Source organism: Coregonus lavaretus (assembly GCF_964263955.1).
Source record: "Coregonus lavaretus genome assembly, contig: HAP1_SCAFFOLD_7592, whole genome shotgun sequence".
NCBI lineage: Eukaryota > Metazoa > Chordata > Actinopteri > Salmoniformes > Salmonidae > Coregonus > Coregonus lavaretus.
Genome location: NW_028163447.1, coordinates 1 through 21,898, shown reverse-complemented (window position 1 = coordinate 21,898; position 21,898 = coordinate 1). Strand labels below are relative to the sequence as shown.

At 45.6% G+C, this 21,898-nt stretch overlaps 1 protein-coding gene across 1 annotated transcript; it reads right to left on the bottom strand.

Moving 5' to 3' along the window:
* Positions 1–5,450: 5,450 nt before the first annotated feature.
* On the bottom strand, positions 5,451–9,380 carry LOC311118138 (forkhead box protein N3-like; the record flags this gene model as incomplete). The annotated part of the gene is made up of 2 exons (XM_084193003.1): positions 9,114–9,380; positions 5,451–6,268 (listed from the first exon to the last, which is right to left on the bottom strand). A coding segment is annotated over exon 2 (795 nt), but the record flags the coding sequence as incomplete, so codon positions are not given.
* Positions 9,381–21,898: the final 12,518 nt, after the last annotated feature.

Here is a 21,898-nt window from a genome sequence, read left to right as displayed (position 1 = left end):
TCTGTGAATGACACAATACAAACACTCCACTCTGAAAAGTGGCCTGTTGACACACACAAGTCCTGTTATCATCATTAATAACTCATTAACAAAGATTGGAACGATGAAAGAGAAAGCTAAGCAGTATATGTGCTAAAAGCTTACAGGATATAAATCATTGAAACTGATTGGTCGACAGTTAAAAGACGGGGTGGTTTCAACATCCAGTTTCGACGGGGTGGTTTCCAGATTTTTCCAGTCTAGCGCGATAAGTGAATGTATTATGCATGCTACACCTGTGTGCGTGCGTGAATGCATGCCTAGTATGCACACAAGCACGCACAAGTGCACAGACACAAAGAAATCTAAACACACACATCCATGCATTATTATTCATATAATATGAACATTATAAACACATGCCTGGACAAAAGAACAAGCGTTGCACACACACACATTGTCACATAAGTTTCTCTGTTGCTACAGCAACTGCTGGCTTTCCATGACAATGGCAGTGTTGTTGCCATGGAGACAGGTATACAGCACTTAGAAAATGGCAGCGAACTGTGAGTCACATGGAACGGCTTTACTGTTCCACACACACATACACACACACACACACACATACTGGTAATGTACTAAAGTAAATCTATTAAACCAGTCCCAGTCAGTGACATGATTGTGGCGTCATGGTATAATCTGTATTAGGGGCAATTCCACGGTAACAGAATGATGCTGAGATTCCGAATGTTCACTTTAAAATGTATTTCAAACAAAAACGAATGATTGCAAAGTTAAACAAACGATAAAACACTATGCACATGGACGACTTTTAACAATTTCCACTGGAAATGTTATAAAACCACGTGTATTTGAAGAACAGTACCAATGCAAAGTTTGGTAACAGAATGACGGCACCAACAACACAAACCGTCATTCTGTTACCAAACTTTGCATCTGCAATGTTCTTCAAGTGAATGTGTTTTTCTAAAATGTTCTGTGGAAATTGTTAAAAGTAGTGGAATTTATCATTAGCATAAGAAAATCTGATACTTCCCAGAAGTATATTATCTTAATGCGTCAGCCACTGTTCACACACATGCATGTACGCACACAGAGCAGGATTACATCATACAGAATGTTTCCTTTGTTTTCAATGTACCAGATTTTCTCTCTTGAAGAACAAAGAGAAACACACATAAATGGGACTTTACTCTCTACAAGTGAATAGCAATGAATTTATCAAACAGTAATCTGAAAGGTTTAGCTGCAGTGCAGGAATTTACAATTCAAACAAAACATCAATGACATTTAAAAAACAGGCATATCACAGCGATAACAGGATAGGGTTTTGTCTGTACTTGACTATGGCAAGTGTGTGTGTGCATCTGTGTGTGTGTGTGTGTGTGTGTGTGTGTGTGTGTGTGTGTGTGTGTGTGTGTGTGTGTGTGTGTGTATACGCATGCAGGTGCGTATTAGAGGTTGACATGGGAGTGAAAATTCATTCCTGTCCTGTCTTGTCCTGTCAATTATTTTCCTGTACTGTCCTGATCCCGCAACAGTTCTATAACAATGGAACTTTCCTGTCCCTTTCCGATAAAAATCACTCCCTTCCCGTCCCGTGCTCATTTTTGCACGCAGAAATGTGTAGATTATTGTATTTGTTTCGGAATTATTGAAAATGATTATTTCAGTAATGCAAAATGCGACTGTGATATGCGGTTGTCTTACCTATCTTAGTTAAATGCACTGACTGTAGACCAAGACGCTCTGGATAAGAGCGTATTCTAAAAGACCTAAATGTAGCTGGAGGATGAGGACCTAGACCCCAGCAGGAGGATGAGGACCTAGACCCCAGCAGGAGGATGAGGACCTAGACCCCAGCAGGAGGATGAGGACCTAGACCCCAGCAGGAGGATGAGGACCTAGACCCCAGCAGGAGGATGAGGACCTAGACCCCAGCAGGAGGATGAGGACCTAGACCCCAGCAGGAGGATGAGGACCTAGACCCCAGCAGGAGGATGAGGACCTAGACCCCAGCAGGAGGATGAGGACCTAGACCCCAGCAGGAGGATGAGGACCTAGACCCCAGCAGGATGGTCTGCTCAGTACAGCACCGGAATAAAGCTGTAGCCTACAGCTGAGCACTGCGCACATACTGTATGAACATTTACAACACATTAACAACATTAAAAATATATATACACTACCGGTCAAAAGTTGTAGAACACCTACTCATTCAAGGGGTTTTCTTTATTTTTACTATTTTCTACATTGCAGAATAATAGTGAAGTCATCAAAACTATGAAATAACACATATGGAATCATGTAGTAACCAAAAAAGTGTTAAACAAATCAAAATATATGTTATATTTGAGATTCTTCAAATAGCCACCTTTGCCTTGATGACAGCTTTGCACACTCTTGGCATTCTCTCAACCAGCTTCATGAGGTAGTCACCTGGAATGCATTTCAATTAACAGGTGTGCCTTCTTAAAAGTTAATTTGTGGAATTTCTTTCCTTCTTAATGCGTTTGAGCCAATCAGTTGTGTTGTGACAAGGTAGGGGGGGTTTACAGAAGATAGCCCTATTTGGTAAAAGACCAAGTCCATATTATGCAAGAAAAGCTCAAATAAGCAAAGAGAAACGACAGTCCATCATTACTTTAAGAAATGAAGGTCAGTCAATACGGAACATTTCAAGAACTTTGAAAGTTTATTCAAGTGCAGTCGCAAAAACCATCAAGTGCTATGATGAAACTGGCTCTCATAAGGACCGCCACAGGAAAGGAAGACCCAGAGTTCCCTCTTCTGCAGAGGATAAGTTAATTAGAGTTACCAGCCTCAGAAATTGCAGCGCAAATAAATGCTTCACAGAGTAACAGACACATCGCAACAACAGTGTTTAGCCCATATGTAACTCTGTGTTGTTGTTTTTAATCGCACTGCTTTGCTTTATCTTGGCCAGGTCGCAGTTGTAAATGAAAACGTGTTCTCAACTGGCTTACCTGGTTAAATAAAGGTAAAAAATTAAATAAAATAAAAAATAAACTGTTCAGAGGAGACTGTGTGAATCAGGCCTTCATGGTCGAATTGCTGCAAAGAAACCACTACTAAAGGACACCGATAAGAAGAAGAGACTTGCTTGGGCCAAGAAACACGAACAATGGACATTAGACCGGTGGAAATGTGTCCTTTGGTTTGGAGTCCAAATTGGAGACTTTTGGTTCCAACCGCCGTGTCTTTGTGAGACGCGGTGTGGGTGAACGGATGATCTCCACATGTGTATTTCCCACCGTAAAGCATGGAGGAGGAGGAGTTATGGTGTGGGGGTGCTTTGCTGGTGACACTGTCTGTGATCTATTTAGAATTCAAGGCACACTTAACCAGCATGGCTACCACAGCATTCTGCAGCGATACGCCATCCCATCTGGTTTGGGCTTAGTGGGACTATCATTTGTTTTTCAACAGGACAATGACCCAACACACCTCCAGGTTGTGTAAGGTCTATTTTACCAAGAAGGAGAGTGATGGAGTACTGCATCAGATGACCTGGCCTCCACAATCCCCCGACCTCAACCAAATTGAGATGGTTTGGGATGAGTCGGACCGCAGAGTGAAGGAAAAGCAGCCAACAAGTGCTCAGCATATGTGGAAACTCCTTCAAGACTGTTGGAAAAGCATTCCAGGTGAAGCTGGTTGAGAGAATGCCAAGAGTGTGCAATGCTGTCATCAAGGCAAAGGGTGGCTATTTGAAGAATCTCAAATATAACATATATTTTGATTGGTTAACACTTTTTTGGTTACTACATGATTCCATATGTGTTATTTCATAGTTTTGATGTCTTCACTATTATTCTACAATGTAGAAAATAGTAAAAATAAAGAAAAACCCTTGAATGAGTAGGTGTTCTAAAACTTTTGACCGGTAGTCTACATATTTTTTCCTGAGCAGCAGTACTGCATAATTCAATCTATTTTTATTTCACTCTTCCCCTCAGATGGCACGGGTTTAGTTAAATACGCAAACAATTGGGCTCGATGGTACAGTTGTTGGGTGAAAAGCAGCTATGCCACTTCAGGTCGCTTGTCCCGCTTGTCCCGCTCTCTGGTTGGTAGCCTATTTGATTAAATAAAACGCAGCATTTTTTGCAAGCCGTGTACTCGGTTCCTTCAATGTTAAAGACAACTCCATCAAATTTAGCTAAAACATCACTCTTTTGTTGGCTCTAATGTTAATGTTAGTGATGGGTCCTTCCTTGGCTGCAACAAGACGTTGCAATTGCTCTATTGAAGGATTCATCATTTAGCCTACTGAAGTAGATTGGCATCTGAGGTAGCCTATAGTGACTACAACTACAACTGGAGCGAGGCGCAAGAGTGAGCTGGGGAAGGGAGGGGGGAAATTACCCTTATCTTTCTTTTTTTACTAAATTAAGCCCAGACATTTTTTTAAATGAAACGCTCCACACATTACATATTTCCTTCCATACATTTTTTAAAATAACTATTCCTGTACTGCCTTCCTGTGGACTGTTGATACTGTCCCGTCCTGTCCAGAACTTGACTCTAGAACTTGACTCCCATTCCTGTCAGAATCCCGTGGGATCCGCAAGGCCTGCCGGAGTCCTGTTCCCGTGTCAACCTCTAACTATATACACTACCGTTCAAAAGTTTGGGGTCACTTAGAAATGTCCTTGTTTTCGAAAGAAAAGCCATTTTTAAGTCCATTAAAATAACATCAAATTGATCAGAAATACAGTGTAGACATTGTTAATGTTGTAAATGGCTATTGTAGCTGGAAACGGCTGATTTTTTATGGAATATCTACATAGGCGTACAGAGGCCCATTATCAGCAACCATCAGTCCTGTGTTCCAATGGCACGTTGTGTATGCTAATCCAAGTTTATCATTTTAAAAGGCTAATTGATCATTAGAAAACTATTTTGCAATTATGTTAGCACAGCTGAAAACTGTTGTGCTGATTAAAGAAGCAATAAAACTGGCCTTCTTGAGACTAGTTGAGTATCTGGAGCATCAGCAATTGTGGGTTCGATTACAGGTTCAAAATTGCCAGAAACAAAGAACTTTCTTCTGAAACTCGTCAGTCTATTCTTGTTCTGAGAAATGAAGGCTATTCCATGTGAGAAATTGCCAAGAAACTGAAGATCTCGTACAATGCTGTGTCCTACTCCCTTCACAGAACAGCGCAAACAGCTGTGCTAACATAATTGCAAAAGGGTTTTCTTATGATCAATTAGCCTTTTAAAATGATAAACTTGGATTAGCAAACACAACGTGCCATTGGAACACAGGACTGATGGTTGCTGATAATGGGCCTCTGTACGCCTATGTAGATATTCCATTAACAATCAGACGTTTCCAGCTACAACAGCCATTTACAACATTAACAATGTCTACACTGTATTTGTGATCAATTTGATGTTATTTTAATGGACAAAAAAATTGCTTTTCTTTCGAAAAAAATAACATTTCTAAGTGACCCCAAACTTTTGAACGGTAGTGTATGTGCATGATTCATTTGAATGTGTATGTATGCATCTGTGCACGTGTGTGCTTGCGTGCTACATTCATTTCTGTGTGTGCTCCTCTTCCTCCTACTTCTTACCTGGCTCCTGTCCTTGTCTACCTTCTTGAAGCACTTATTGAGGGACAGGTTGTGCCTGACAGAGTTCTTCCAGCCCGTGGGAGCGTTGGCGAAGTAGGGGAAGTGTTCCAGGATCCAGTTGTATATCTCCTTCACGGGCAGCCTCTTGGACGGAGCGTCCTCAATCGCCATGAAAATCAGACAGCTGAATGAATAGGGCGGCTTACAGTTAGGGTTACGCTGGGCGTCGTATGGAAGGTCCCCACCCACCATCGACGGCGACGGTGGGGTGTCGTCATGGTCCCCGTCGCCGCGGGTACCGCCCCCGCCCCCCTCGCCGCCCACGGGGCTGACGCTGCGCAGCACAGGGTCTCCGAAGCTGTTGAGCAGGTTCTTGCTCTCGTGGAGCCAGTTGAGGTTGGTCAACTCTTCGTCCTCCATACCCGGAGTGGCGGTGCCTTTCTCGGGTTTGGCGGCCCCACCGGGGAGGGGCGCCAAGGGGAGGGCCAGGTGGACGGGGAGGACCAGGTCGAGTTCCTCAGCCTCCTGCAGGGCACGGGACAGCGAGCCGGTCTGGTAGAGGTGGGACAGGCTGGCGCTGGCTACACTGATGCCAGACACCTCAGGCTTCTTACTGGGGGGCATGACGGGACCCATGGACACCACCACCACCTAGACTCCTGGAGGACAGAGAGAGAGGGGGTCAGTGTTAGACAGTCAGGTAAAGGAGAGGGAGAAAGAAAGAGAGAGAGACTTGAAAAATATTTGTGTGTTACTATTGTTATAATCATTGTCATTATCATTCTATCATAACAGCACAAAACTAGCTGGAGAACACAACGTTACACACATACCTCATGCAACCTGACTCTTCTAAATACTCCACATTTCTCCCACACACTCACACTGACATACTTTATACACTACCGTCCTATACTGAAAACTATACTTAAGTCCATGACCTCTCTCTGTTCCCCATTCTCTGTTGCCCAACCCCATATCTTGGTCTTTCTCTCTCTGTCTCTGTCAGTGGAGGTATGTTGAGTATTTCAGGCAGTGAGGTCTGTGGGAAACAGACACCATGCAGTCAAGTACTGCAGATGCCTTTCACTATGACACACACAAACAGATCGTAACCATCATATAACTAAACTGCAACCTTCACATAACCAGGCCATTGTAGCCCTAACCTTCAAATAAGAGGACAAACTTCCAAATCATGCGTCTCTATGATTGATTTACCCACAGCTGTCACTAAACACTGTCCTTCAAGTGAGTGACTCTCTCTCCCCACTCGCATTCTCTCTTTTCCCTCACACTCTTTTTCCCTTTCTCTATCTATTCCCCATCTATCCTTCTCCCCTCCTTTCGTTCTCCCTTTCTCAAATTCCCTATACTATCTGTCCCTCTCTTTCTCAATCTCTCTCCCTTTCCCTCTCTCCTTCTCTCCCCCTCTGTATATATAATTGAGGTAACAGTCATGTTTATATGGCTTAATCCGCCTGTATCCGGGGATTTGTTTTACCACAGCAGTCTCTGATAAAAGAAAACACTCATTCCCCCTGTTATAAAACTAGTCATGCTCCACCAGAGGCGGATGAAACCAGGACCTGTTTTACAGTTACACGCCATGGTAAACACCCAGCACCCAGATTGGACCCTGTGCTCCCTTTAATTACAGACGGGTGCGAGCTGGTTTCTTCTTCCTAAAAATAGGCTCTATGAGAGACGCAAGCAAACGCATTCGTCTTGCGGTTCCAATGGTTTAACTCCATACCGTGTTCACTTGAAATTGTATCAAAAGAAAGTGGTTGAGCTGCACACCAACACAACACGCGCATTCTGTATTGAAGTAGGCTAGGCGCTGCGGGAACGTTGACTCTTTTGGGGGATGACATGTCCCACGTAAGAACATTGATAAACAGATAGGCCTACACTACACTACAATTTCAATGTCATTATTCAAGTAGCATTCTCACAGATTGGAGCCTATGCCTATTGCACTCTTATTCACTTTTAGAAGTGAAAAAAAATAAACAAAATAGCTTACTCACTCTAACTTATTAACCATAGACTGGTATGGCACATGAGATGTGATGAGGACAACTGTTTCCAACTTGGAACTGTTGGAAGAGCAATCCGACGAGTATCTTCTACGCGGGAAAATAAATTATGTTACAGCAGCTGACAGACAGTCGATGTAATTTAATTGAGTTGGGTTGCCTTGACAACAGGGCGCTCTGTTTGGGGCCAGCTAATTAGCAGAACTGTCTATCACATCCCCGCGAGAACATCACCATTTTCCAATAACTCTCTCCAATATAAATGTATTTCTCCTGACTACAAGAAGACCCACGCGCACAGGTGAGTGCAGCGAAGTCATGTCATTGATGCTATGCCCCGTGTAGCTCAGTTGGTAGAGCATGGCGCTTGCAACGCCAGGGTTGTGGGTTCGTGTCCCACGGGGGGCCAGTAGGAAAATGTATGCACTCACTAACTGTAAGTCGCTCTGGATAAGAGCGTCTGCTAAATTACTACAATGTAATAGTTCACAGCAAAACCTTACAGGTAGCCTATGTCAATGTTCCATCTAAGTACAGGGCTCCGCTTCATGATGCTAGTTCAGTAGCCTAGGCTATAACAGTATTAATTTGTAAATGGTTGTCGCTACGTGGAAAAGACAACCAGTTGGCTAACATGACAGGCGCACAGAAGTATTCATTGCGTATCTTGGTGTAAGCAAGGCTACATTTTAACAAAGAATATGCTACAGCATTTAACTGTTAAACGTTGACTGTAGCGCTAACCTATAGTTTAAAAGTTCAAAGCCAACCGTGGGAGCCGAGCATAGCCTACTGCGACCTTGTGCAAAAGCAGATGCTTCAAAGGACGGTTCTATAATGTTAGAAAATAACGGGGGGGGGGGGGAGGGGGGGGGCGACGACTTTGGGAGAACGAAAGGCCGTAACCATCGCTATAGCCCTAGCCAACTGTCTGTAGCCTAACCTATCTACATTACCCCTATAGTAAATAGTCTACAATATAGAGAACGAAAGGCCGTAACCATCGCTATAGCCCTAGCCAACTGTCTGTAGCCTAACCTATCTACATTACCCCTATAGTAAATAGTCTACAATATAGTGTAAAATTATACAATCATAGGCAATTCGTTTTTAATAAAAGTAGATTAGATTTTTGGGTATTTTGACAAATGTAGCCTACGACTGTGATTGATAGCCTACGTAAGCTAAGCACGTTACATGGCCAGGCTTCCAGCGATATGGAGCCTATTGAATTGGTCAGTAAAAGATGAACTCGTCTATTCGAATCAACCATCCCACAATGATCCCACCAACAACACATTGTAACAGCAAAAGAATGTCAGATTCCCGACAAGGATTCCAAGCTCTGTTTTCTCTCCTTAGGCTACCTGACGATCTACGAATTGGGAGGCACAGATAGTCACGTCTTTGGAACAACCGCTCCTGTTTAAATTACTTTAAAATGCTCCATTGTAATCCTCACCCAGAATCAAACACCGAGGTTTACAGAGAGAAATCGAACCAAGTCCGGTCAAAAATCATAGTCCTCAGCGGTTATTTGAGATCTTCCCCGTCCCCAATGCATACTGTGTGTGTGAGAGAGAGAGAGCGAGCGTGTGTTTCGTCTGCTCATGCAAGTGAAGAGGGGAGAACAGAGTCGTTCGTCAGCAAATTAGAAATCCACACATGACTGCGAGGCAAAGCTGGGGGCTGGCCGTGCGCACGCAAGCACACACACACAACACACACACACAATGCGTGGTGTTGAGCTCGAAAGTAAAGAAGTGAACATTATGAAGTCGAGTGTGTTTTAGGGCCCAAATAGCAGCTGTACAAAGACATCAACATTTGTTTTGGAGAAGAGGTGGAGACCGCATGCTAAAATGTGCGGTAGGAGTCATGCCCCTGGTCATGCCATGGATCATTTTAATAAACTAATTTTTGCAAATGAAGAGTGCCTTTCAGTTGTTTTTGCCAAAGAACACACATTATGTAACGCTATAATATAGCTATAGGCTAATTCAGTTATTACATGTAGCATTTTCAATCAGTCTAAAAGTGACTTAAATTAAGACGGGGTTTATTTTAAAATAGTCAGTTATTAAATACTGACATTTTCAGCATTCATACCAGTAGGCTATAACCATCTCCTCACTCATACTGTTAGTCTATGTGTTCAGCAGCCAGGTCACCTGTGATACAAGTCAGTATTAGATGTCGATCAATGTCTGAGTACTTCGGGATGATGTGGAAACCCGGCCACTAGGGTCAACGGTGAACGCTGTTCACTTCAAGTGCGAAAGGTTGCTTGTTCGAATCCAGTGATAGAAAGTTGTTTTTGAGATTTTTGTTTTAAGCCTATCCCAAACCTTAACCCTTACCTTAACCATTCAGAGTTCATGCCTAACCTTAACATTTTGGAATGAATGCCTAAACTTAACCCTAACCTTAAGAACTTAACCTTAAACACTTCGAAATGTAACGTTTGGAACAACTTTGAAATTTGATGTTTGAGAAACATGGATGAACGTCTAATTCTGACTTAAGACTGAGAGCTTGTTGCTGCTCAGGTCAGGCTCAACTGACCTAAGGTCAATTTGGAGTTTTACCGCCTAATGAAGTGAAGGTTAGGATTTGAGGAGGACTAACTGATCCTAGACCTGTGGGAAATGTAGGTTTAAATAGTGACACATGATTGTTATTAGATCAAGAAGGCATGATGGGGGGGAAGTCATTACAACATTCTTAATCAACCACACTCCTCATCTCATTTATTTACATTTGCACACATACTCCTCAACTCATCTGCACACATACACACCTCCATCAGTTTACACAAGAAATAACTGCGTCACAAATGTTTGACTCATTCCAAAGGAAAACATTAAATGGAGAGCAAACTATACTAAAGTACATGACCTAAAGTACATGACCTCTCTCTCTCCCCTTCTCTCTCCCTCTCTCTTTCTCTCACCCTTTCTCTCTCCTATCTGTGTCTCTTTGAATAAGGCAGACCACTCTCCAGCAGGCCAAGCCAGGGCCCCTTGCCAATACAAAGGACCAATCCCCTCTGAATAGACCAAGCCTGCCCCTCTCATACCCCCAACCAACCGCCAAACTGTCACCTCAACACACACACACACACACTCCACCGACCACATGACTAATTATAAGTGTGACGGTGGGGTGTAAGTAGGCTGTTCATGCCAGTAGTAAATAAATACTCAACTCAGCTACTGATAGTACTTCAGAACTACACCGACACTTTTGTATTTAACACACACACACATATATACACAAACAAACATGCCTAAACAGACTAGGACCACATTGGAAATATGTTTTTTTTAATGATGCGTTATTACTCTATTCTTGATTTTGTGTTAAAGATAGAGTCAAGGTTTGACATAGATGCTCAAAGTAAACAGCATAGTGGGTCAATTTCCGCAACGACTAAGAGCATTGGAGCGTGAGGCTAAACTTCTCTGCTGTTTTGGTCCCATGGCTACCACGTTGTAAGAGCGTGAAGTGAACCCGTGCACATGCACAGATACTCTTTGAATCTTGTGAAGTCTTTGAATCTTGCTCATCGCAATATCTGCGGTACCCCTCATGCAAAGTTATTTAGCTCAGTTTACCTTTAACCCCTAATTAATAAAACTATCAATCAATGCAAACTTCTGAAGCTCGTTGGAGGCTTTGGAGCTGTTTACGAGAATTAGTCAAGACAACTCAAAAATACTACTACCGGTAAGTAGGCCTCAAGCTAATTTAAACAGCTAGATATTTCCTTCTAATGTATTCAAGCGGTGTCTGTTTTGCATTGACAAGAACAACCAGCACTGTGTACGTTTAGTTTCCCCTTTGACAGTCGTAAATATTCTAGAAGGGGGAAAACACACACTAAGATAATGTGTGGTGTTATCGCAATAAAGTACAAAACCGTTTGTTAGCCCTGTAAAGTACACTGGTAAACATAGAAGTGTCTGTCATAAAACATACTCTACACACCAGACCTGGGCAGAAAAGAGTTGTATTTTGTAGTTTATTTGAAAAGACCAACTTAAAAAAAAAACTAGGAGGTAGTCGAATATAGTTTATAGAGTTTCAACTAAAAGGCAACTATTTTGTTTGATATTCAAATACAGGTCTCAGAAAAACAAATAATATTTGAAAGTATTTTGTATACCTCTCCGAAAAGTTATAAAAAATAAAAAATAAAATAAAAATGGCTGCCAAATATTTGATGAAGAACCAAAAACTACAACAGTTAGTTGAATTGGTCTATAAATATGATCATAAGCACATGGTTTGGAGGGCTCTTAGATATGAATTGTAATATAGCCTATAGCCAATAATTAAATACATGAGGGACATGGAATCACCTCAACATTAGAGTAGACCACTTTTGCAGCTTTGAAATGACTAACAAATATATTTTCATAATGAGTGAGACATAAGGTAATACAGTAACACTTGACATCAAGTTCTTATACACGTGTAGTAACATTGATTATTATAATAGCAACATTGTTGTTACATAGGAATTTGGAAATTGCTATATAATTGCATAATAATGGAGTTATTACATAAGTGGAATAAAGAACAGTCACTATTCCTCTTGTGTACAGTAGTTACAAAAACTCTCAGCTCATTGCTATGCAATTAAAATGCAATTAGCACAGTATTATGTAACAACATGCTAATAAAATGAAGCTCCAAATGAAATTACAGTTTTATTACACAGGCACAAGAACAGCGTAATGTTACGTGTTACTGAGAATGCTAGCAGTAACAAAATATGGCTATTATTGTTCCTTTGGAAAAAATAGTTACTTTCCACAAAGCATAGTTAACATTTCTGTTTACGAAAGTTCAAACAGGAAGGCTGGTCTGAAGGCTCATTTAACTTCATCAAGCAGCATAACATAATTCAATATGTTTCCTATTCTACGGGCATAGTGGGAATGAATACAAATATATCATCATCAGCATAGCAACTCGTTCTTCCTATTAGCCATACACGGAATTGTATTCACCTATTTACCTTTAGCTAATAAGCATGGCACAATAATGCACATTCCCCACATTCCCCCCAATGCCTTTCCCCTAGCGGGGGGATTTCGATGCCAGCTGCCCAGCAAAGGGCATCTGCTGCCGAGGACCATTCCTCGGAGACGAGGCCATACCCCAAACGATTTAATACAATTCCACATTGCATTCGGTCTCTGTTGTTCATTCAGTTAAGCCTGAACTCGATTGAACTATAGTTATCCCAGGTCTGATACACACACACAGGTCTAAATGTGTTTGTTTTCAGCTGTTGAGAGAGGCACACTAGTTCACTCCTATGACTAACCCACTGCGGTCAGTGAGAGAAAAAACAACCACCCTGTACTTTAAGATACACTTACAGTAAATGTCCTTTACAGCAGTCATTTTTAACCAGACAGACTTCCAGAGCTTGACTACAGTACCTATTATCATCATTTAGAAAACATGTGAAAAGTCAGACTGTAACAGTCCCTTCCTGGACATGAGTTTGGGCTTCTTTCCTTGCTCATACACACTCTCAGTGGATCTGTTGGGGCGTTATGCAAATTGGAGTGGGTCTAGGGTTTCTGGGATGCTGGGATGCTGGTGTTGATGTGAGCCATGACCAGCCTTTCAAAGCACTTCATGGCTACAGACATGAGTGCTACGGGTCGGTAGTCATTTAGGCAGGTTACCTTTGGTGTTCTTGGCCACAGGGACTATGGTGGTCTGCTTGAAAAATGTAGGTATTACAGACTCGGCCAGGGACAGGTTGAAAATGTCAGTGAAGACACTTGCCAGTTGGTCAGCGCATGCTCGGAGTACACGTCCTGGTAACACGTCCTGGTAATTTGATTTTCTTCTACTGCCGTGAAATCTGCACTCATGCTTAAATATGACGGAGTAAAAACATACACACACTCTGATTATGAAGAAAAACCCACACTGTGAAACCTGCGTCAACCTCAGACAAGCCTTGACTCGTCTGCCCTATGTTTACCTGGCAGAGGAGGGTGGGGCCAGTGTGTGTGCTTTTCTGTAACTGTTCCTTGAGTAGGTGTCACATGTCTTGCCCCAGTAACCTGTCTGACGAGTGCCGACCCTCGGCTCGTTTGATTGGTGCAGGGCCAGCGGCCTGACACACACACACACCAGTAACTCTCCGTAAAAGCACCCTGTGGTGACGTCACACGTGTACACGGGAAAAACAAACAGAAGGGAAGAGAGAAGAGTACGAGTGTTCACTTTGTTTTATCTTTTTGATCTTCCACTCTTCTTGTCTCTCTCTCTCAACACCTTGCCTTTACTCACTCAACCCGTCTGTGTTTGTGTTTGAATCAAAAGAGCTGCTACAGTATCTTTGTCTGAGCAACAACAACAAACTGGAGCTTTGCTAGTCCTCCACAAAGGCAGGGAGAGAAGGAGTGAGATAGGGGAGGGGAAGGGAGGAGTGGGACGGAGGGGAGAGGGGTGAGCTAGAGGCCAAAGGTCATTGGCTGTTCAGCTGAAGTGGAAGGGGTAGTAAATTGCTGAATGCACGGCTGTCTTTTATCCACTCTCCTTATCTGAGCAGGACAGAGAGATAGGCTATAGCTCAGAGCAATGACCACTTTTAAACACATACACACACACATACACATAGACATACGTACATTACGCACACGTGCCCACGTTCACAGACATACACGTTCACAAACACACACACAAACAAGAGCATGCATGCACAACAAGCTCTCTCAGTCTCACTGCAGAATAAGATGTTTTTCCACGTTTCTCCAAACGTCAAATCTCTAAGTGTTTTTGACACCCTGGGTTGACTCCTCCAGCTCAGTATTGTTCCTTTTCTCCGAACATCAAATTTCAAAGTTGCTCAAAACGTCAAATTTAGAAGGTTAAGGGTTAAGGTTTTGGATAGGGTTAAAACATTTGGTATTTGGTATTTATTAGGATCCCCATTAGCCTCTGCAAAAGCAGCAGCTAGACTTCCTGGGGTCTACATGAAGCATGACATAATACATAGTACAGAACATTATTAGTCAAGGACTGAACTACATCCATTTATAACGTCACACATAGCCAACATATCAGTACATACACACAATATCATACACACTCATTACTTTTAGGCACTCATTCTGAATGGTTAAGGTAAGGGATAGAAGACGAGTGTCCACCACTGGGATCGAACACACAACCTTCTGATCCAGAGTCGTGATATGTAAATAAATATAAATAAAACGATTTTCCACCACTGGGATCAAAAACGCAACATTCTGATCCAGAGTCATGGGATAAGGTCATGGGATTACACCCATCCGCCACCCCCGTCCACAACACCCTAGCAAAACCCAAGTCTACTTGATGGTAATAGCGCTCACTGTTGCTCCTAGTGGACGGTTTTGAAGGCATTTAAAATCAATTTTTATTTGTCACGTGCCGAATACAACAGCTGAAATGCTTACTTACGAGCCCATAACCAACAATGCAGAGTTTTTAAAAAGTAAGAAACATTTGCTAAGTAAAATGAAGGAAAAATAGTAACACAATAAAATAACAATAACAAGGCTATATACAAGCGGTTGTCACGACTTCCTCCGAAGCTGCCTCCCCTCCTTGTTCGCGCAGGCTTCGGCGTTCGTCGTCACCGGCCTTCTAGCCACTGCCGCTCCATATCTCATCATTCCATTTGTCTTGTCTTGTCAATTACACACACCTGGTTCATATTCCCCTCATTAGTACGTGTTTAAGTGTTCCCTCTGCTCCCCTTGTCCTTGTGGGTGATTGTTAATTGTGAGGATTAGTAGCTCGGTTGAGCTCAGTATTTTGTATTGCCGAGGTATTTTCCCCGTGTGCATGTTTGTTCCAGTGCGCCTGTTTTGCGCACTGGACTGGTTACGCTGGATTACAGAATAAACTCTGTATACTGTGATTTACCCTCCTGCGCCTGACTCCTTCAAATCACGCATCACAGAATCACCCAACTCATCAGGCGGGGGATTGTGCGATAAACCTCCGGGTAGACGCTGTGCCTCCCAGGAGTCATGTGTATCCCCTGTCGCAGGCTGAAACGGAGGCGATGGAAACATACATTTACATTTACATTTTAGTCATTTAGCAGACGCTCTTATCCAGAGCGACTTACAGTTAGTGAATACATATATATATATTTTTTTTATACTGGCCCCCCGTGGGAATCGAACCCACAACCCTGGCGTTGCAAACGCCATTCTCTATCAACTGAGCTACATCCCTGCCGGCCATTCCCTCCCCTACCCTGGACGACGCTGGGCCAATTGCGCGCCGCCCATGAGTCTCCCGGTCGCGGCCGGCTGCGACAGAGCCTGGATTCGAACCAGGATCTCTAGTGGCACAGTTCGCACTGCGATGCAGTGCCTTAGACCACTGCGCCACTCAGGAGTCTACATACGTCACCAAGTCCCTGCGCCTGTTGTTAATGCGTCCCTCCACTTCACCCGCCTCACCTAGTTTATTTTTTGTGAAGAAGAAAGACGGCGGTCTGCGCCCTTGCATTGATTATCGATCACTGAACAAGGAGACGATACGATTTAGTTATCCTCTCCCCCTCACTCCTTCAGTGATCGAGTCAATGCATGGGGCGCGCTTCTTCACCAAATTAGATCTTCGGAGTGCGTACAACCTGGTGTGTGTCCGAGAGGGGGATGAGTGGAAGACAGCATTCAGCACAACCCTCGGGGCATTATGAATACCTGGTGATGCCCTACGGTTTGATGAATGCGCCATCCGTCTTCCAGTCCTTTGTGAATGAGGTGTTTCGGGACATGCTTGGTCGCGGTGTAGTGGTCTACATCGATGACGTTCTGGTGTATTCCACTACGCGCGCCGAGCTTGTGTCCCTGGTTCGCAAAGTGCTGGCCCAACTGTTGAAAAATGACCTTTATTTCCAGCAGTCCGTCTCCTTCCTCGGATACCGCACTACCACCTCAGGTGTGGAGATAGAGGGAGATCGCATTTCAGCCGTGCGTAATTGGCCAACTCCAACCACGGTTAAGGAGGTGCAGCGCTTTATTGGCTTCGCCAACTACAATCTGAGGTTTATCCGGGGCTTTGGCAAGGTCGCAGCTCCCATTACTTGTCTCTGTTGAAGGGTGGGCCGTCCCGGCTCCGCTGGTCTGCTGAGGCTGACAGGGCCTTCAGTAACCTGAGGGGTCTGTTCACCTCAGCCCCGGTACTGGCCCACCCCGATCCATCACTACCGTTCGTAGTGGAGGTGGATGCGTCCGAGATAGGCGCTGTCCTATCTCAACGCTCGGGAACGCCACCCAAGCTCCGCCCCTGTGCCTTCTTCTCTAAGAAGCTCAGCCCGGCGGAGCAGAACTACGACGTTGGTGATCGGGAGCTGTTGGCTGTTGTCCGAGCCCTGACCGTGTGGAGGCATTGGCTCAAAGGGGCAAAACACCCTTTCCTCGTCTGGACGGACCACTGTCACCTGGAGTACATCCGGGCAGCGAGGAGGCTGAATCCTCTCCAGGCCAGCTGGGCCCTATTCTTCACCCGGTTTGATTTCACACTATCATGCATCCTGGGTACGAAGAACGTGAAGGCAGACGCATTGTCACGGCTGTATGACACAGAGGAGAAGCCCAGAGACAACACCCCCATACTCCCGGCCTCCTTTATTGTGGCGCCGGTAGTATAGGCGATGGACGCGGATATAGAGCAGGCATTACGCACAGAGCCATCTCCACCTCAGTGTCCAGCTGGGCTGCAGTACGTGCCTGCTCTTATCCGTGACCGTCTGATCTACTGGGCACACACGTCACCCTCCTCTGGTCACCCAGGTATCGGTCGTACAGTGTGCTGCCTGACCTGAAAGTACTGGTGGCCTACCTTGGCTTAGGACGTGAGGGTGTATGTCTCCTCCTGCTCGGTGTGTGCCCAGAGTAAGGCACCTAGGCACCTCCCACCGGGTAAGTTACAACCTTTACCAGTTCCACAACGACAATGGTCTCACCTGAGTGTTGATTTCCTTACCGATCTTCCCCTCTCCCAAGGTAATACCACCATCCTGGTCGTTGTGGACCGCTTTTCCAAGGCCTGCCACCTCCTTCCTCTGCCCGGTCTCCCCACAGCCCTGCAAACTGCGGAGGCCCTGTTTACAAACGTCTTCCGACACTACGAGGTACCAGAGGATATAGTGTCTGACCGGGGTCCCCAGTTCACATCCAAGGTCTGGAAGATGTTCATGGAACGTCTGGGAGTCTCGGTCAGCCTGACCTCTGGTTTCCACCCCCAGTCTAATGGGCAGGTGGAACAGGTAAATCAGGATGTGGGTAGGTTCCTGCGGTCCTACTGCCAGGACCGGCCGGGGAGTGGTCGGTGCTCTTGCCATGAGCCGAATATGCCCAGATCTCTCTCCGTAACTCCTCCACTAACCAAACGCCATTCCAATGTGTTTTAGGTTACCAACCGGTTCTGGCACCGTGGCACCAGAACCAGACCGAGGCTCCTGCGGTGGATGACTGGTTTCAGCGTGCGGAGGAGACGTGGGACGCTGCCCATGTCCACCTCCAAAGCACTGTGCGTCGTCAGAAGGCCAACGCTGACCGCCACCGCAGTGAGGCCCCGGTCTTCGTACCGGGTGATCGGGTCTGGCTCCCGACCCGGAATCTGCCCCTCCGCCTGCCCTGCCGGAAGCTGAGCCCGTGGTTTGTGGGGCAGTTCAAAGTCCTGAGGAGAATCAATGAGGTTACCTATAGGTTATTACTCCCCCATGATTACCGAATTAACCCCTCGTTTTATGTGTCTCTCCTCAGGCCGGTGGTGGCTGGTCCGCTCCAGGAGTCTGAGGTGCAGGAGGTCCCTCCGCCTCCTCTGGACATCGAGGGGGCCCCGGCGTACTCCGTCCGTTCCATCCTGGATTCGAGGCATCGGGTGGGGGGCCTTCAGTACCTCGTGGAGTGGGAGGGGTACAGTCCGGAGGAACGGTGCTGGGTCCGGTGAGGGATATCCTTGATCCCTCACTCTTGCAGGATTTTCACCGTCACCATCCGGCTCGCCCAGCTCCGCGTCCTCCTGGCCGTCCCCGAGGCCGGGGTCGGCGCGCTGCTGGAGCTGCGCGTCAAGGGGGGGGTACTGTCACGACTTCCTCCGAAGCTGCCTCCCCGCCTTGTTCGGGCAGGCTTCGGCGTTCGTCTTCACCGGCCATCTAGCCACTGCCGCTCCATATCTCATCATTCCATTTGTCTTGTCTTGTCAATTACACACACCTGGTTCATATTCCCCTCATTAGTACGTGTTTAAGTGTTCCCTCTGCCCCCCTTGTCCTTGTGGGTGATTGTTCATTGTGAGGATTAGTAGCTCGGTTGAGCTCATTATTTTGTATTGCCGGGGTATTTTCCCTGTTACGCTGGATTACAGAATAAACTCTGTATACTGTGATTTACCCTCCTGCGCCTGACTCCTTCAAATCACGCATCACAGCGGTACCAGTACAGAGTCAATGTGCAGGGTGCAGGTTAGTCAAGGTAATTGAGGTCATATGTACAGTACATGTTGGTATGGGTAAAGTGACTAGGCAGAGATAATAAACAGAGAGTGTGAAGGAATGTGAATGTACAGTGTGTGTGTGTGTGTGTGTGTGTCGTCGTCAATATGCATGTGTGTGTGTTTTGTTTGTGAGTGTGTGGTTAGAGTCCAGTGAGTGTACATCGAGCCAGTGCAAGAGAGTCAGTGCAAAAAATAAGAATAAATAAGAATAAAATAAGGGGGTCAATGCAAATAGTCCGAGTAGCCATTTGTATAACTGTTCAGCAGCCTTATGGCTTGGCTTGGGGTGTAGAAGCTGTTAAGGAGCCTTTTGGTCCCAGACTTGGCGCTCCGGTACTGCTTGCCGTGCGGTAGCAGAGAGAAAAGTCTATGACTTGGGTGGCTGGAGTCGTTGAACATTTTTAGGGCCTTCCTCTGACACTGCCTGGTATAGAGGTTCTGGATGGCAGGGAGCTCAGCCCCAGTGATATACTGGGCCATACGCATTACACTCTGTAGTGACTTGTGGTCGGATGCCAAGCAGTTGGAATACTGTACACTGCTGAGGTCCTTGAGGATCTTTTTGGCCTTCCTGTGACACCAGGTGCTGTAGATGTCCTGGAGGGCAAGCAGTGTGCCCCCGGTGATGGATTGGGAAGGCCCTCTGGAGAGCCCTGTGGTTGCGGTCTGCTGTACCAGGCGGTGATACAGCCCGACAGGATGCTCTCAATGGTGCATCTGTAAAAGTTTGTGAGGGTCTTAGGGGCCAAGCCGCCTGAGGGGGCGTTCCATCTTCATGACTGTGTTGGTGTGTGTGGACACAGAGGAACTTGATGCTCGACCTGCTCCACTACAGCCCTGTCGATGTGGATGGGGGCGTGCTCGGCCCTCCATTTCCTGTAGTCCACAATCAGCTCCTTTGTCTTGCTGAAGTTGAGGGAGAGGTTGTTGTCCTGGCAACACACTGTCAGGTCTCCGACCTCCTCCCTGTAGGCTGTCTCATCGTCGTCGGTGATCAGGCCTACCACTGTAGTGTCGTCTGCAAACTTAATGATTGTGTTGGAGTCGTGCTTGGCCCCGCAGTCATGGGTGAACAGGGAGTACAGGAGGGGACTAAGCACGCACACCTGAGAGGCCCGCGTGTTGAGGGTCAGCTTGGCGGCTGTGTTGTTGCCTACCCTCAACACCTGGGGGTGGCCCATCAGGAAGTCCAGTTGCAGAGGGAGGTGTTCAGTCCCAGGGTCCTTAGCTTAGTGATAAGCTTGGAGGGCACTATGGTGTTGAACGCTGAGCTGTAGTCAATGAACAGCATTCTCACGTAGGTGTTCCTTTTATCCAAGTGGGAAAGGGCAGTGTGGAGTGCAATAGAGATTGCGTCATCTGTTGATCTGTTGGGGAGGTATGGGAATTGGAGTGGGTCCAGGGTGTTTTTACATTTTAGTCATTTAGCAGACGCTCTTATCCAGAGCGACTTTACAGTAGTGCATACATTTTCATACTTTTTTCATACTGGTCCCCCGTGTGAATCTAACCCACCACCCTGGCGTTGCAAGCGCCATGCTCTACCAACTGAGCCACGAATTGCTACTACAGATGTGAGTGCTATGGGCCGACAAGGTAACTGTCATTTAGACAGGTTACCTTGGCGTTCTTGGGCACAGGGACTATGGTGGTCTGCTTGAAACATGTAGGTATTACAGACTGGGTCAGGGAGAGGTTGAAAATGTCAGTGAAGACACTTGCCAGCTGGTCAGCGCATGCTCTGAGTATGCGTCCTGGTAATCCGTCTGGTTCTGCGGCCTTGTGAATGTTAACCTGTTTAAATGTCTTACTCACATCGGCTATGGAGCGCGTGATCACACAGTCGTCCGGAACAGCTGGTGTTCTCATGCATGGTTAAGTGTTGCTAGCTCGAAGCGAGCATATAAGGTATTTAGCTTATCTGGTAGGTTCACATCACTGGACAGCTCGTGGCTGGCTTTCTCTTTGTAATCCGTTACAGTTTGCAAGCCCTGCCATATCCGACGAGCGTCAGAGTCGGTGTAGTAGGATTCGTATTTGGTCCTGGATTGCCGCTTTGCCTGTTTGATGGTTCGTCGGAGGGCGTAGCAGATTTCTTCTGGATTAGTGTCCCGCTCCTTGAAAGTGGTAGCTCTAGCCTGAGCTCAGTGCAGATGTTGCCTGTAATCCATGGCTTCTGGTTGGGATATGTACGTACGGTCCCGATGTCCTCAGGACATGGATAGACGTCCAATTTCGAAGTCACTCTTGAGTGATCTGCCTGTGCATGCATGTGACAAGCAAGCACACACTCACACATAAATAGATAGCATATGCCCTCATAACATGGATCCCAGCTCCAGTAAAGGAGTTAAGTGGTTGTTAAACACGCTGCCCAGTTGGACCCTCACGCTACTGTCTCTAACTGTTCAGAAACATCTCGCCTGGAGGCTCATGCATCATCTCATTCATCAACAATATTGCTTTAATCACTGCTTTCAACACAGAATTTATCTTTCCCCTTCCTCTTTCACTTTCACTCTTTTTCCATCTCTCGCTCTCTTTCTTTAGTTCTCTCTCTTTTCTCTTCCACTCTCTCTCGCTCCTCTCTCCTTCTTTCTCCCGCTCTCTCCGTCTCTCTCCTCTTTCCTCTCCTCTCTCTCGCTCTAATAAAATCACACCCAGGGCATAATGTTGAAAAGTTTACAGGAGTTGACAACAGTGTTA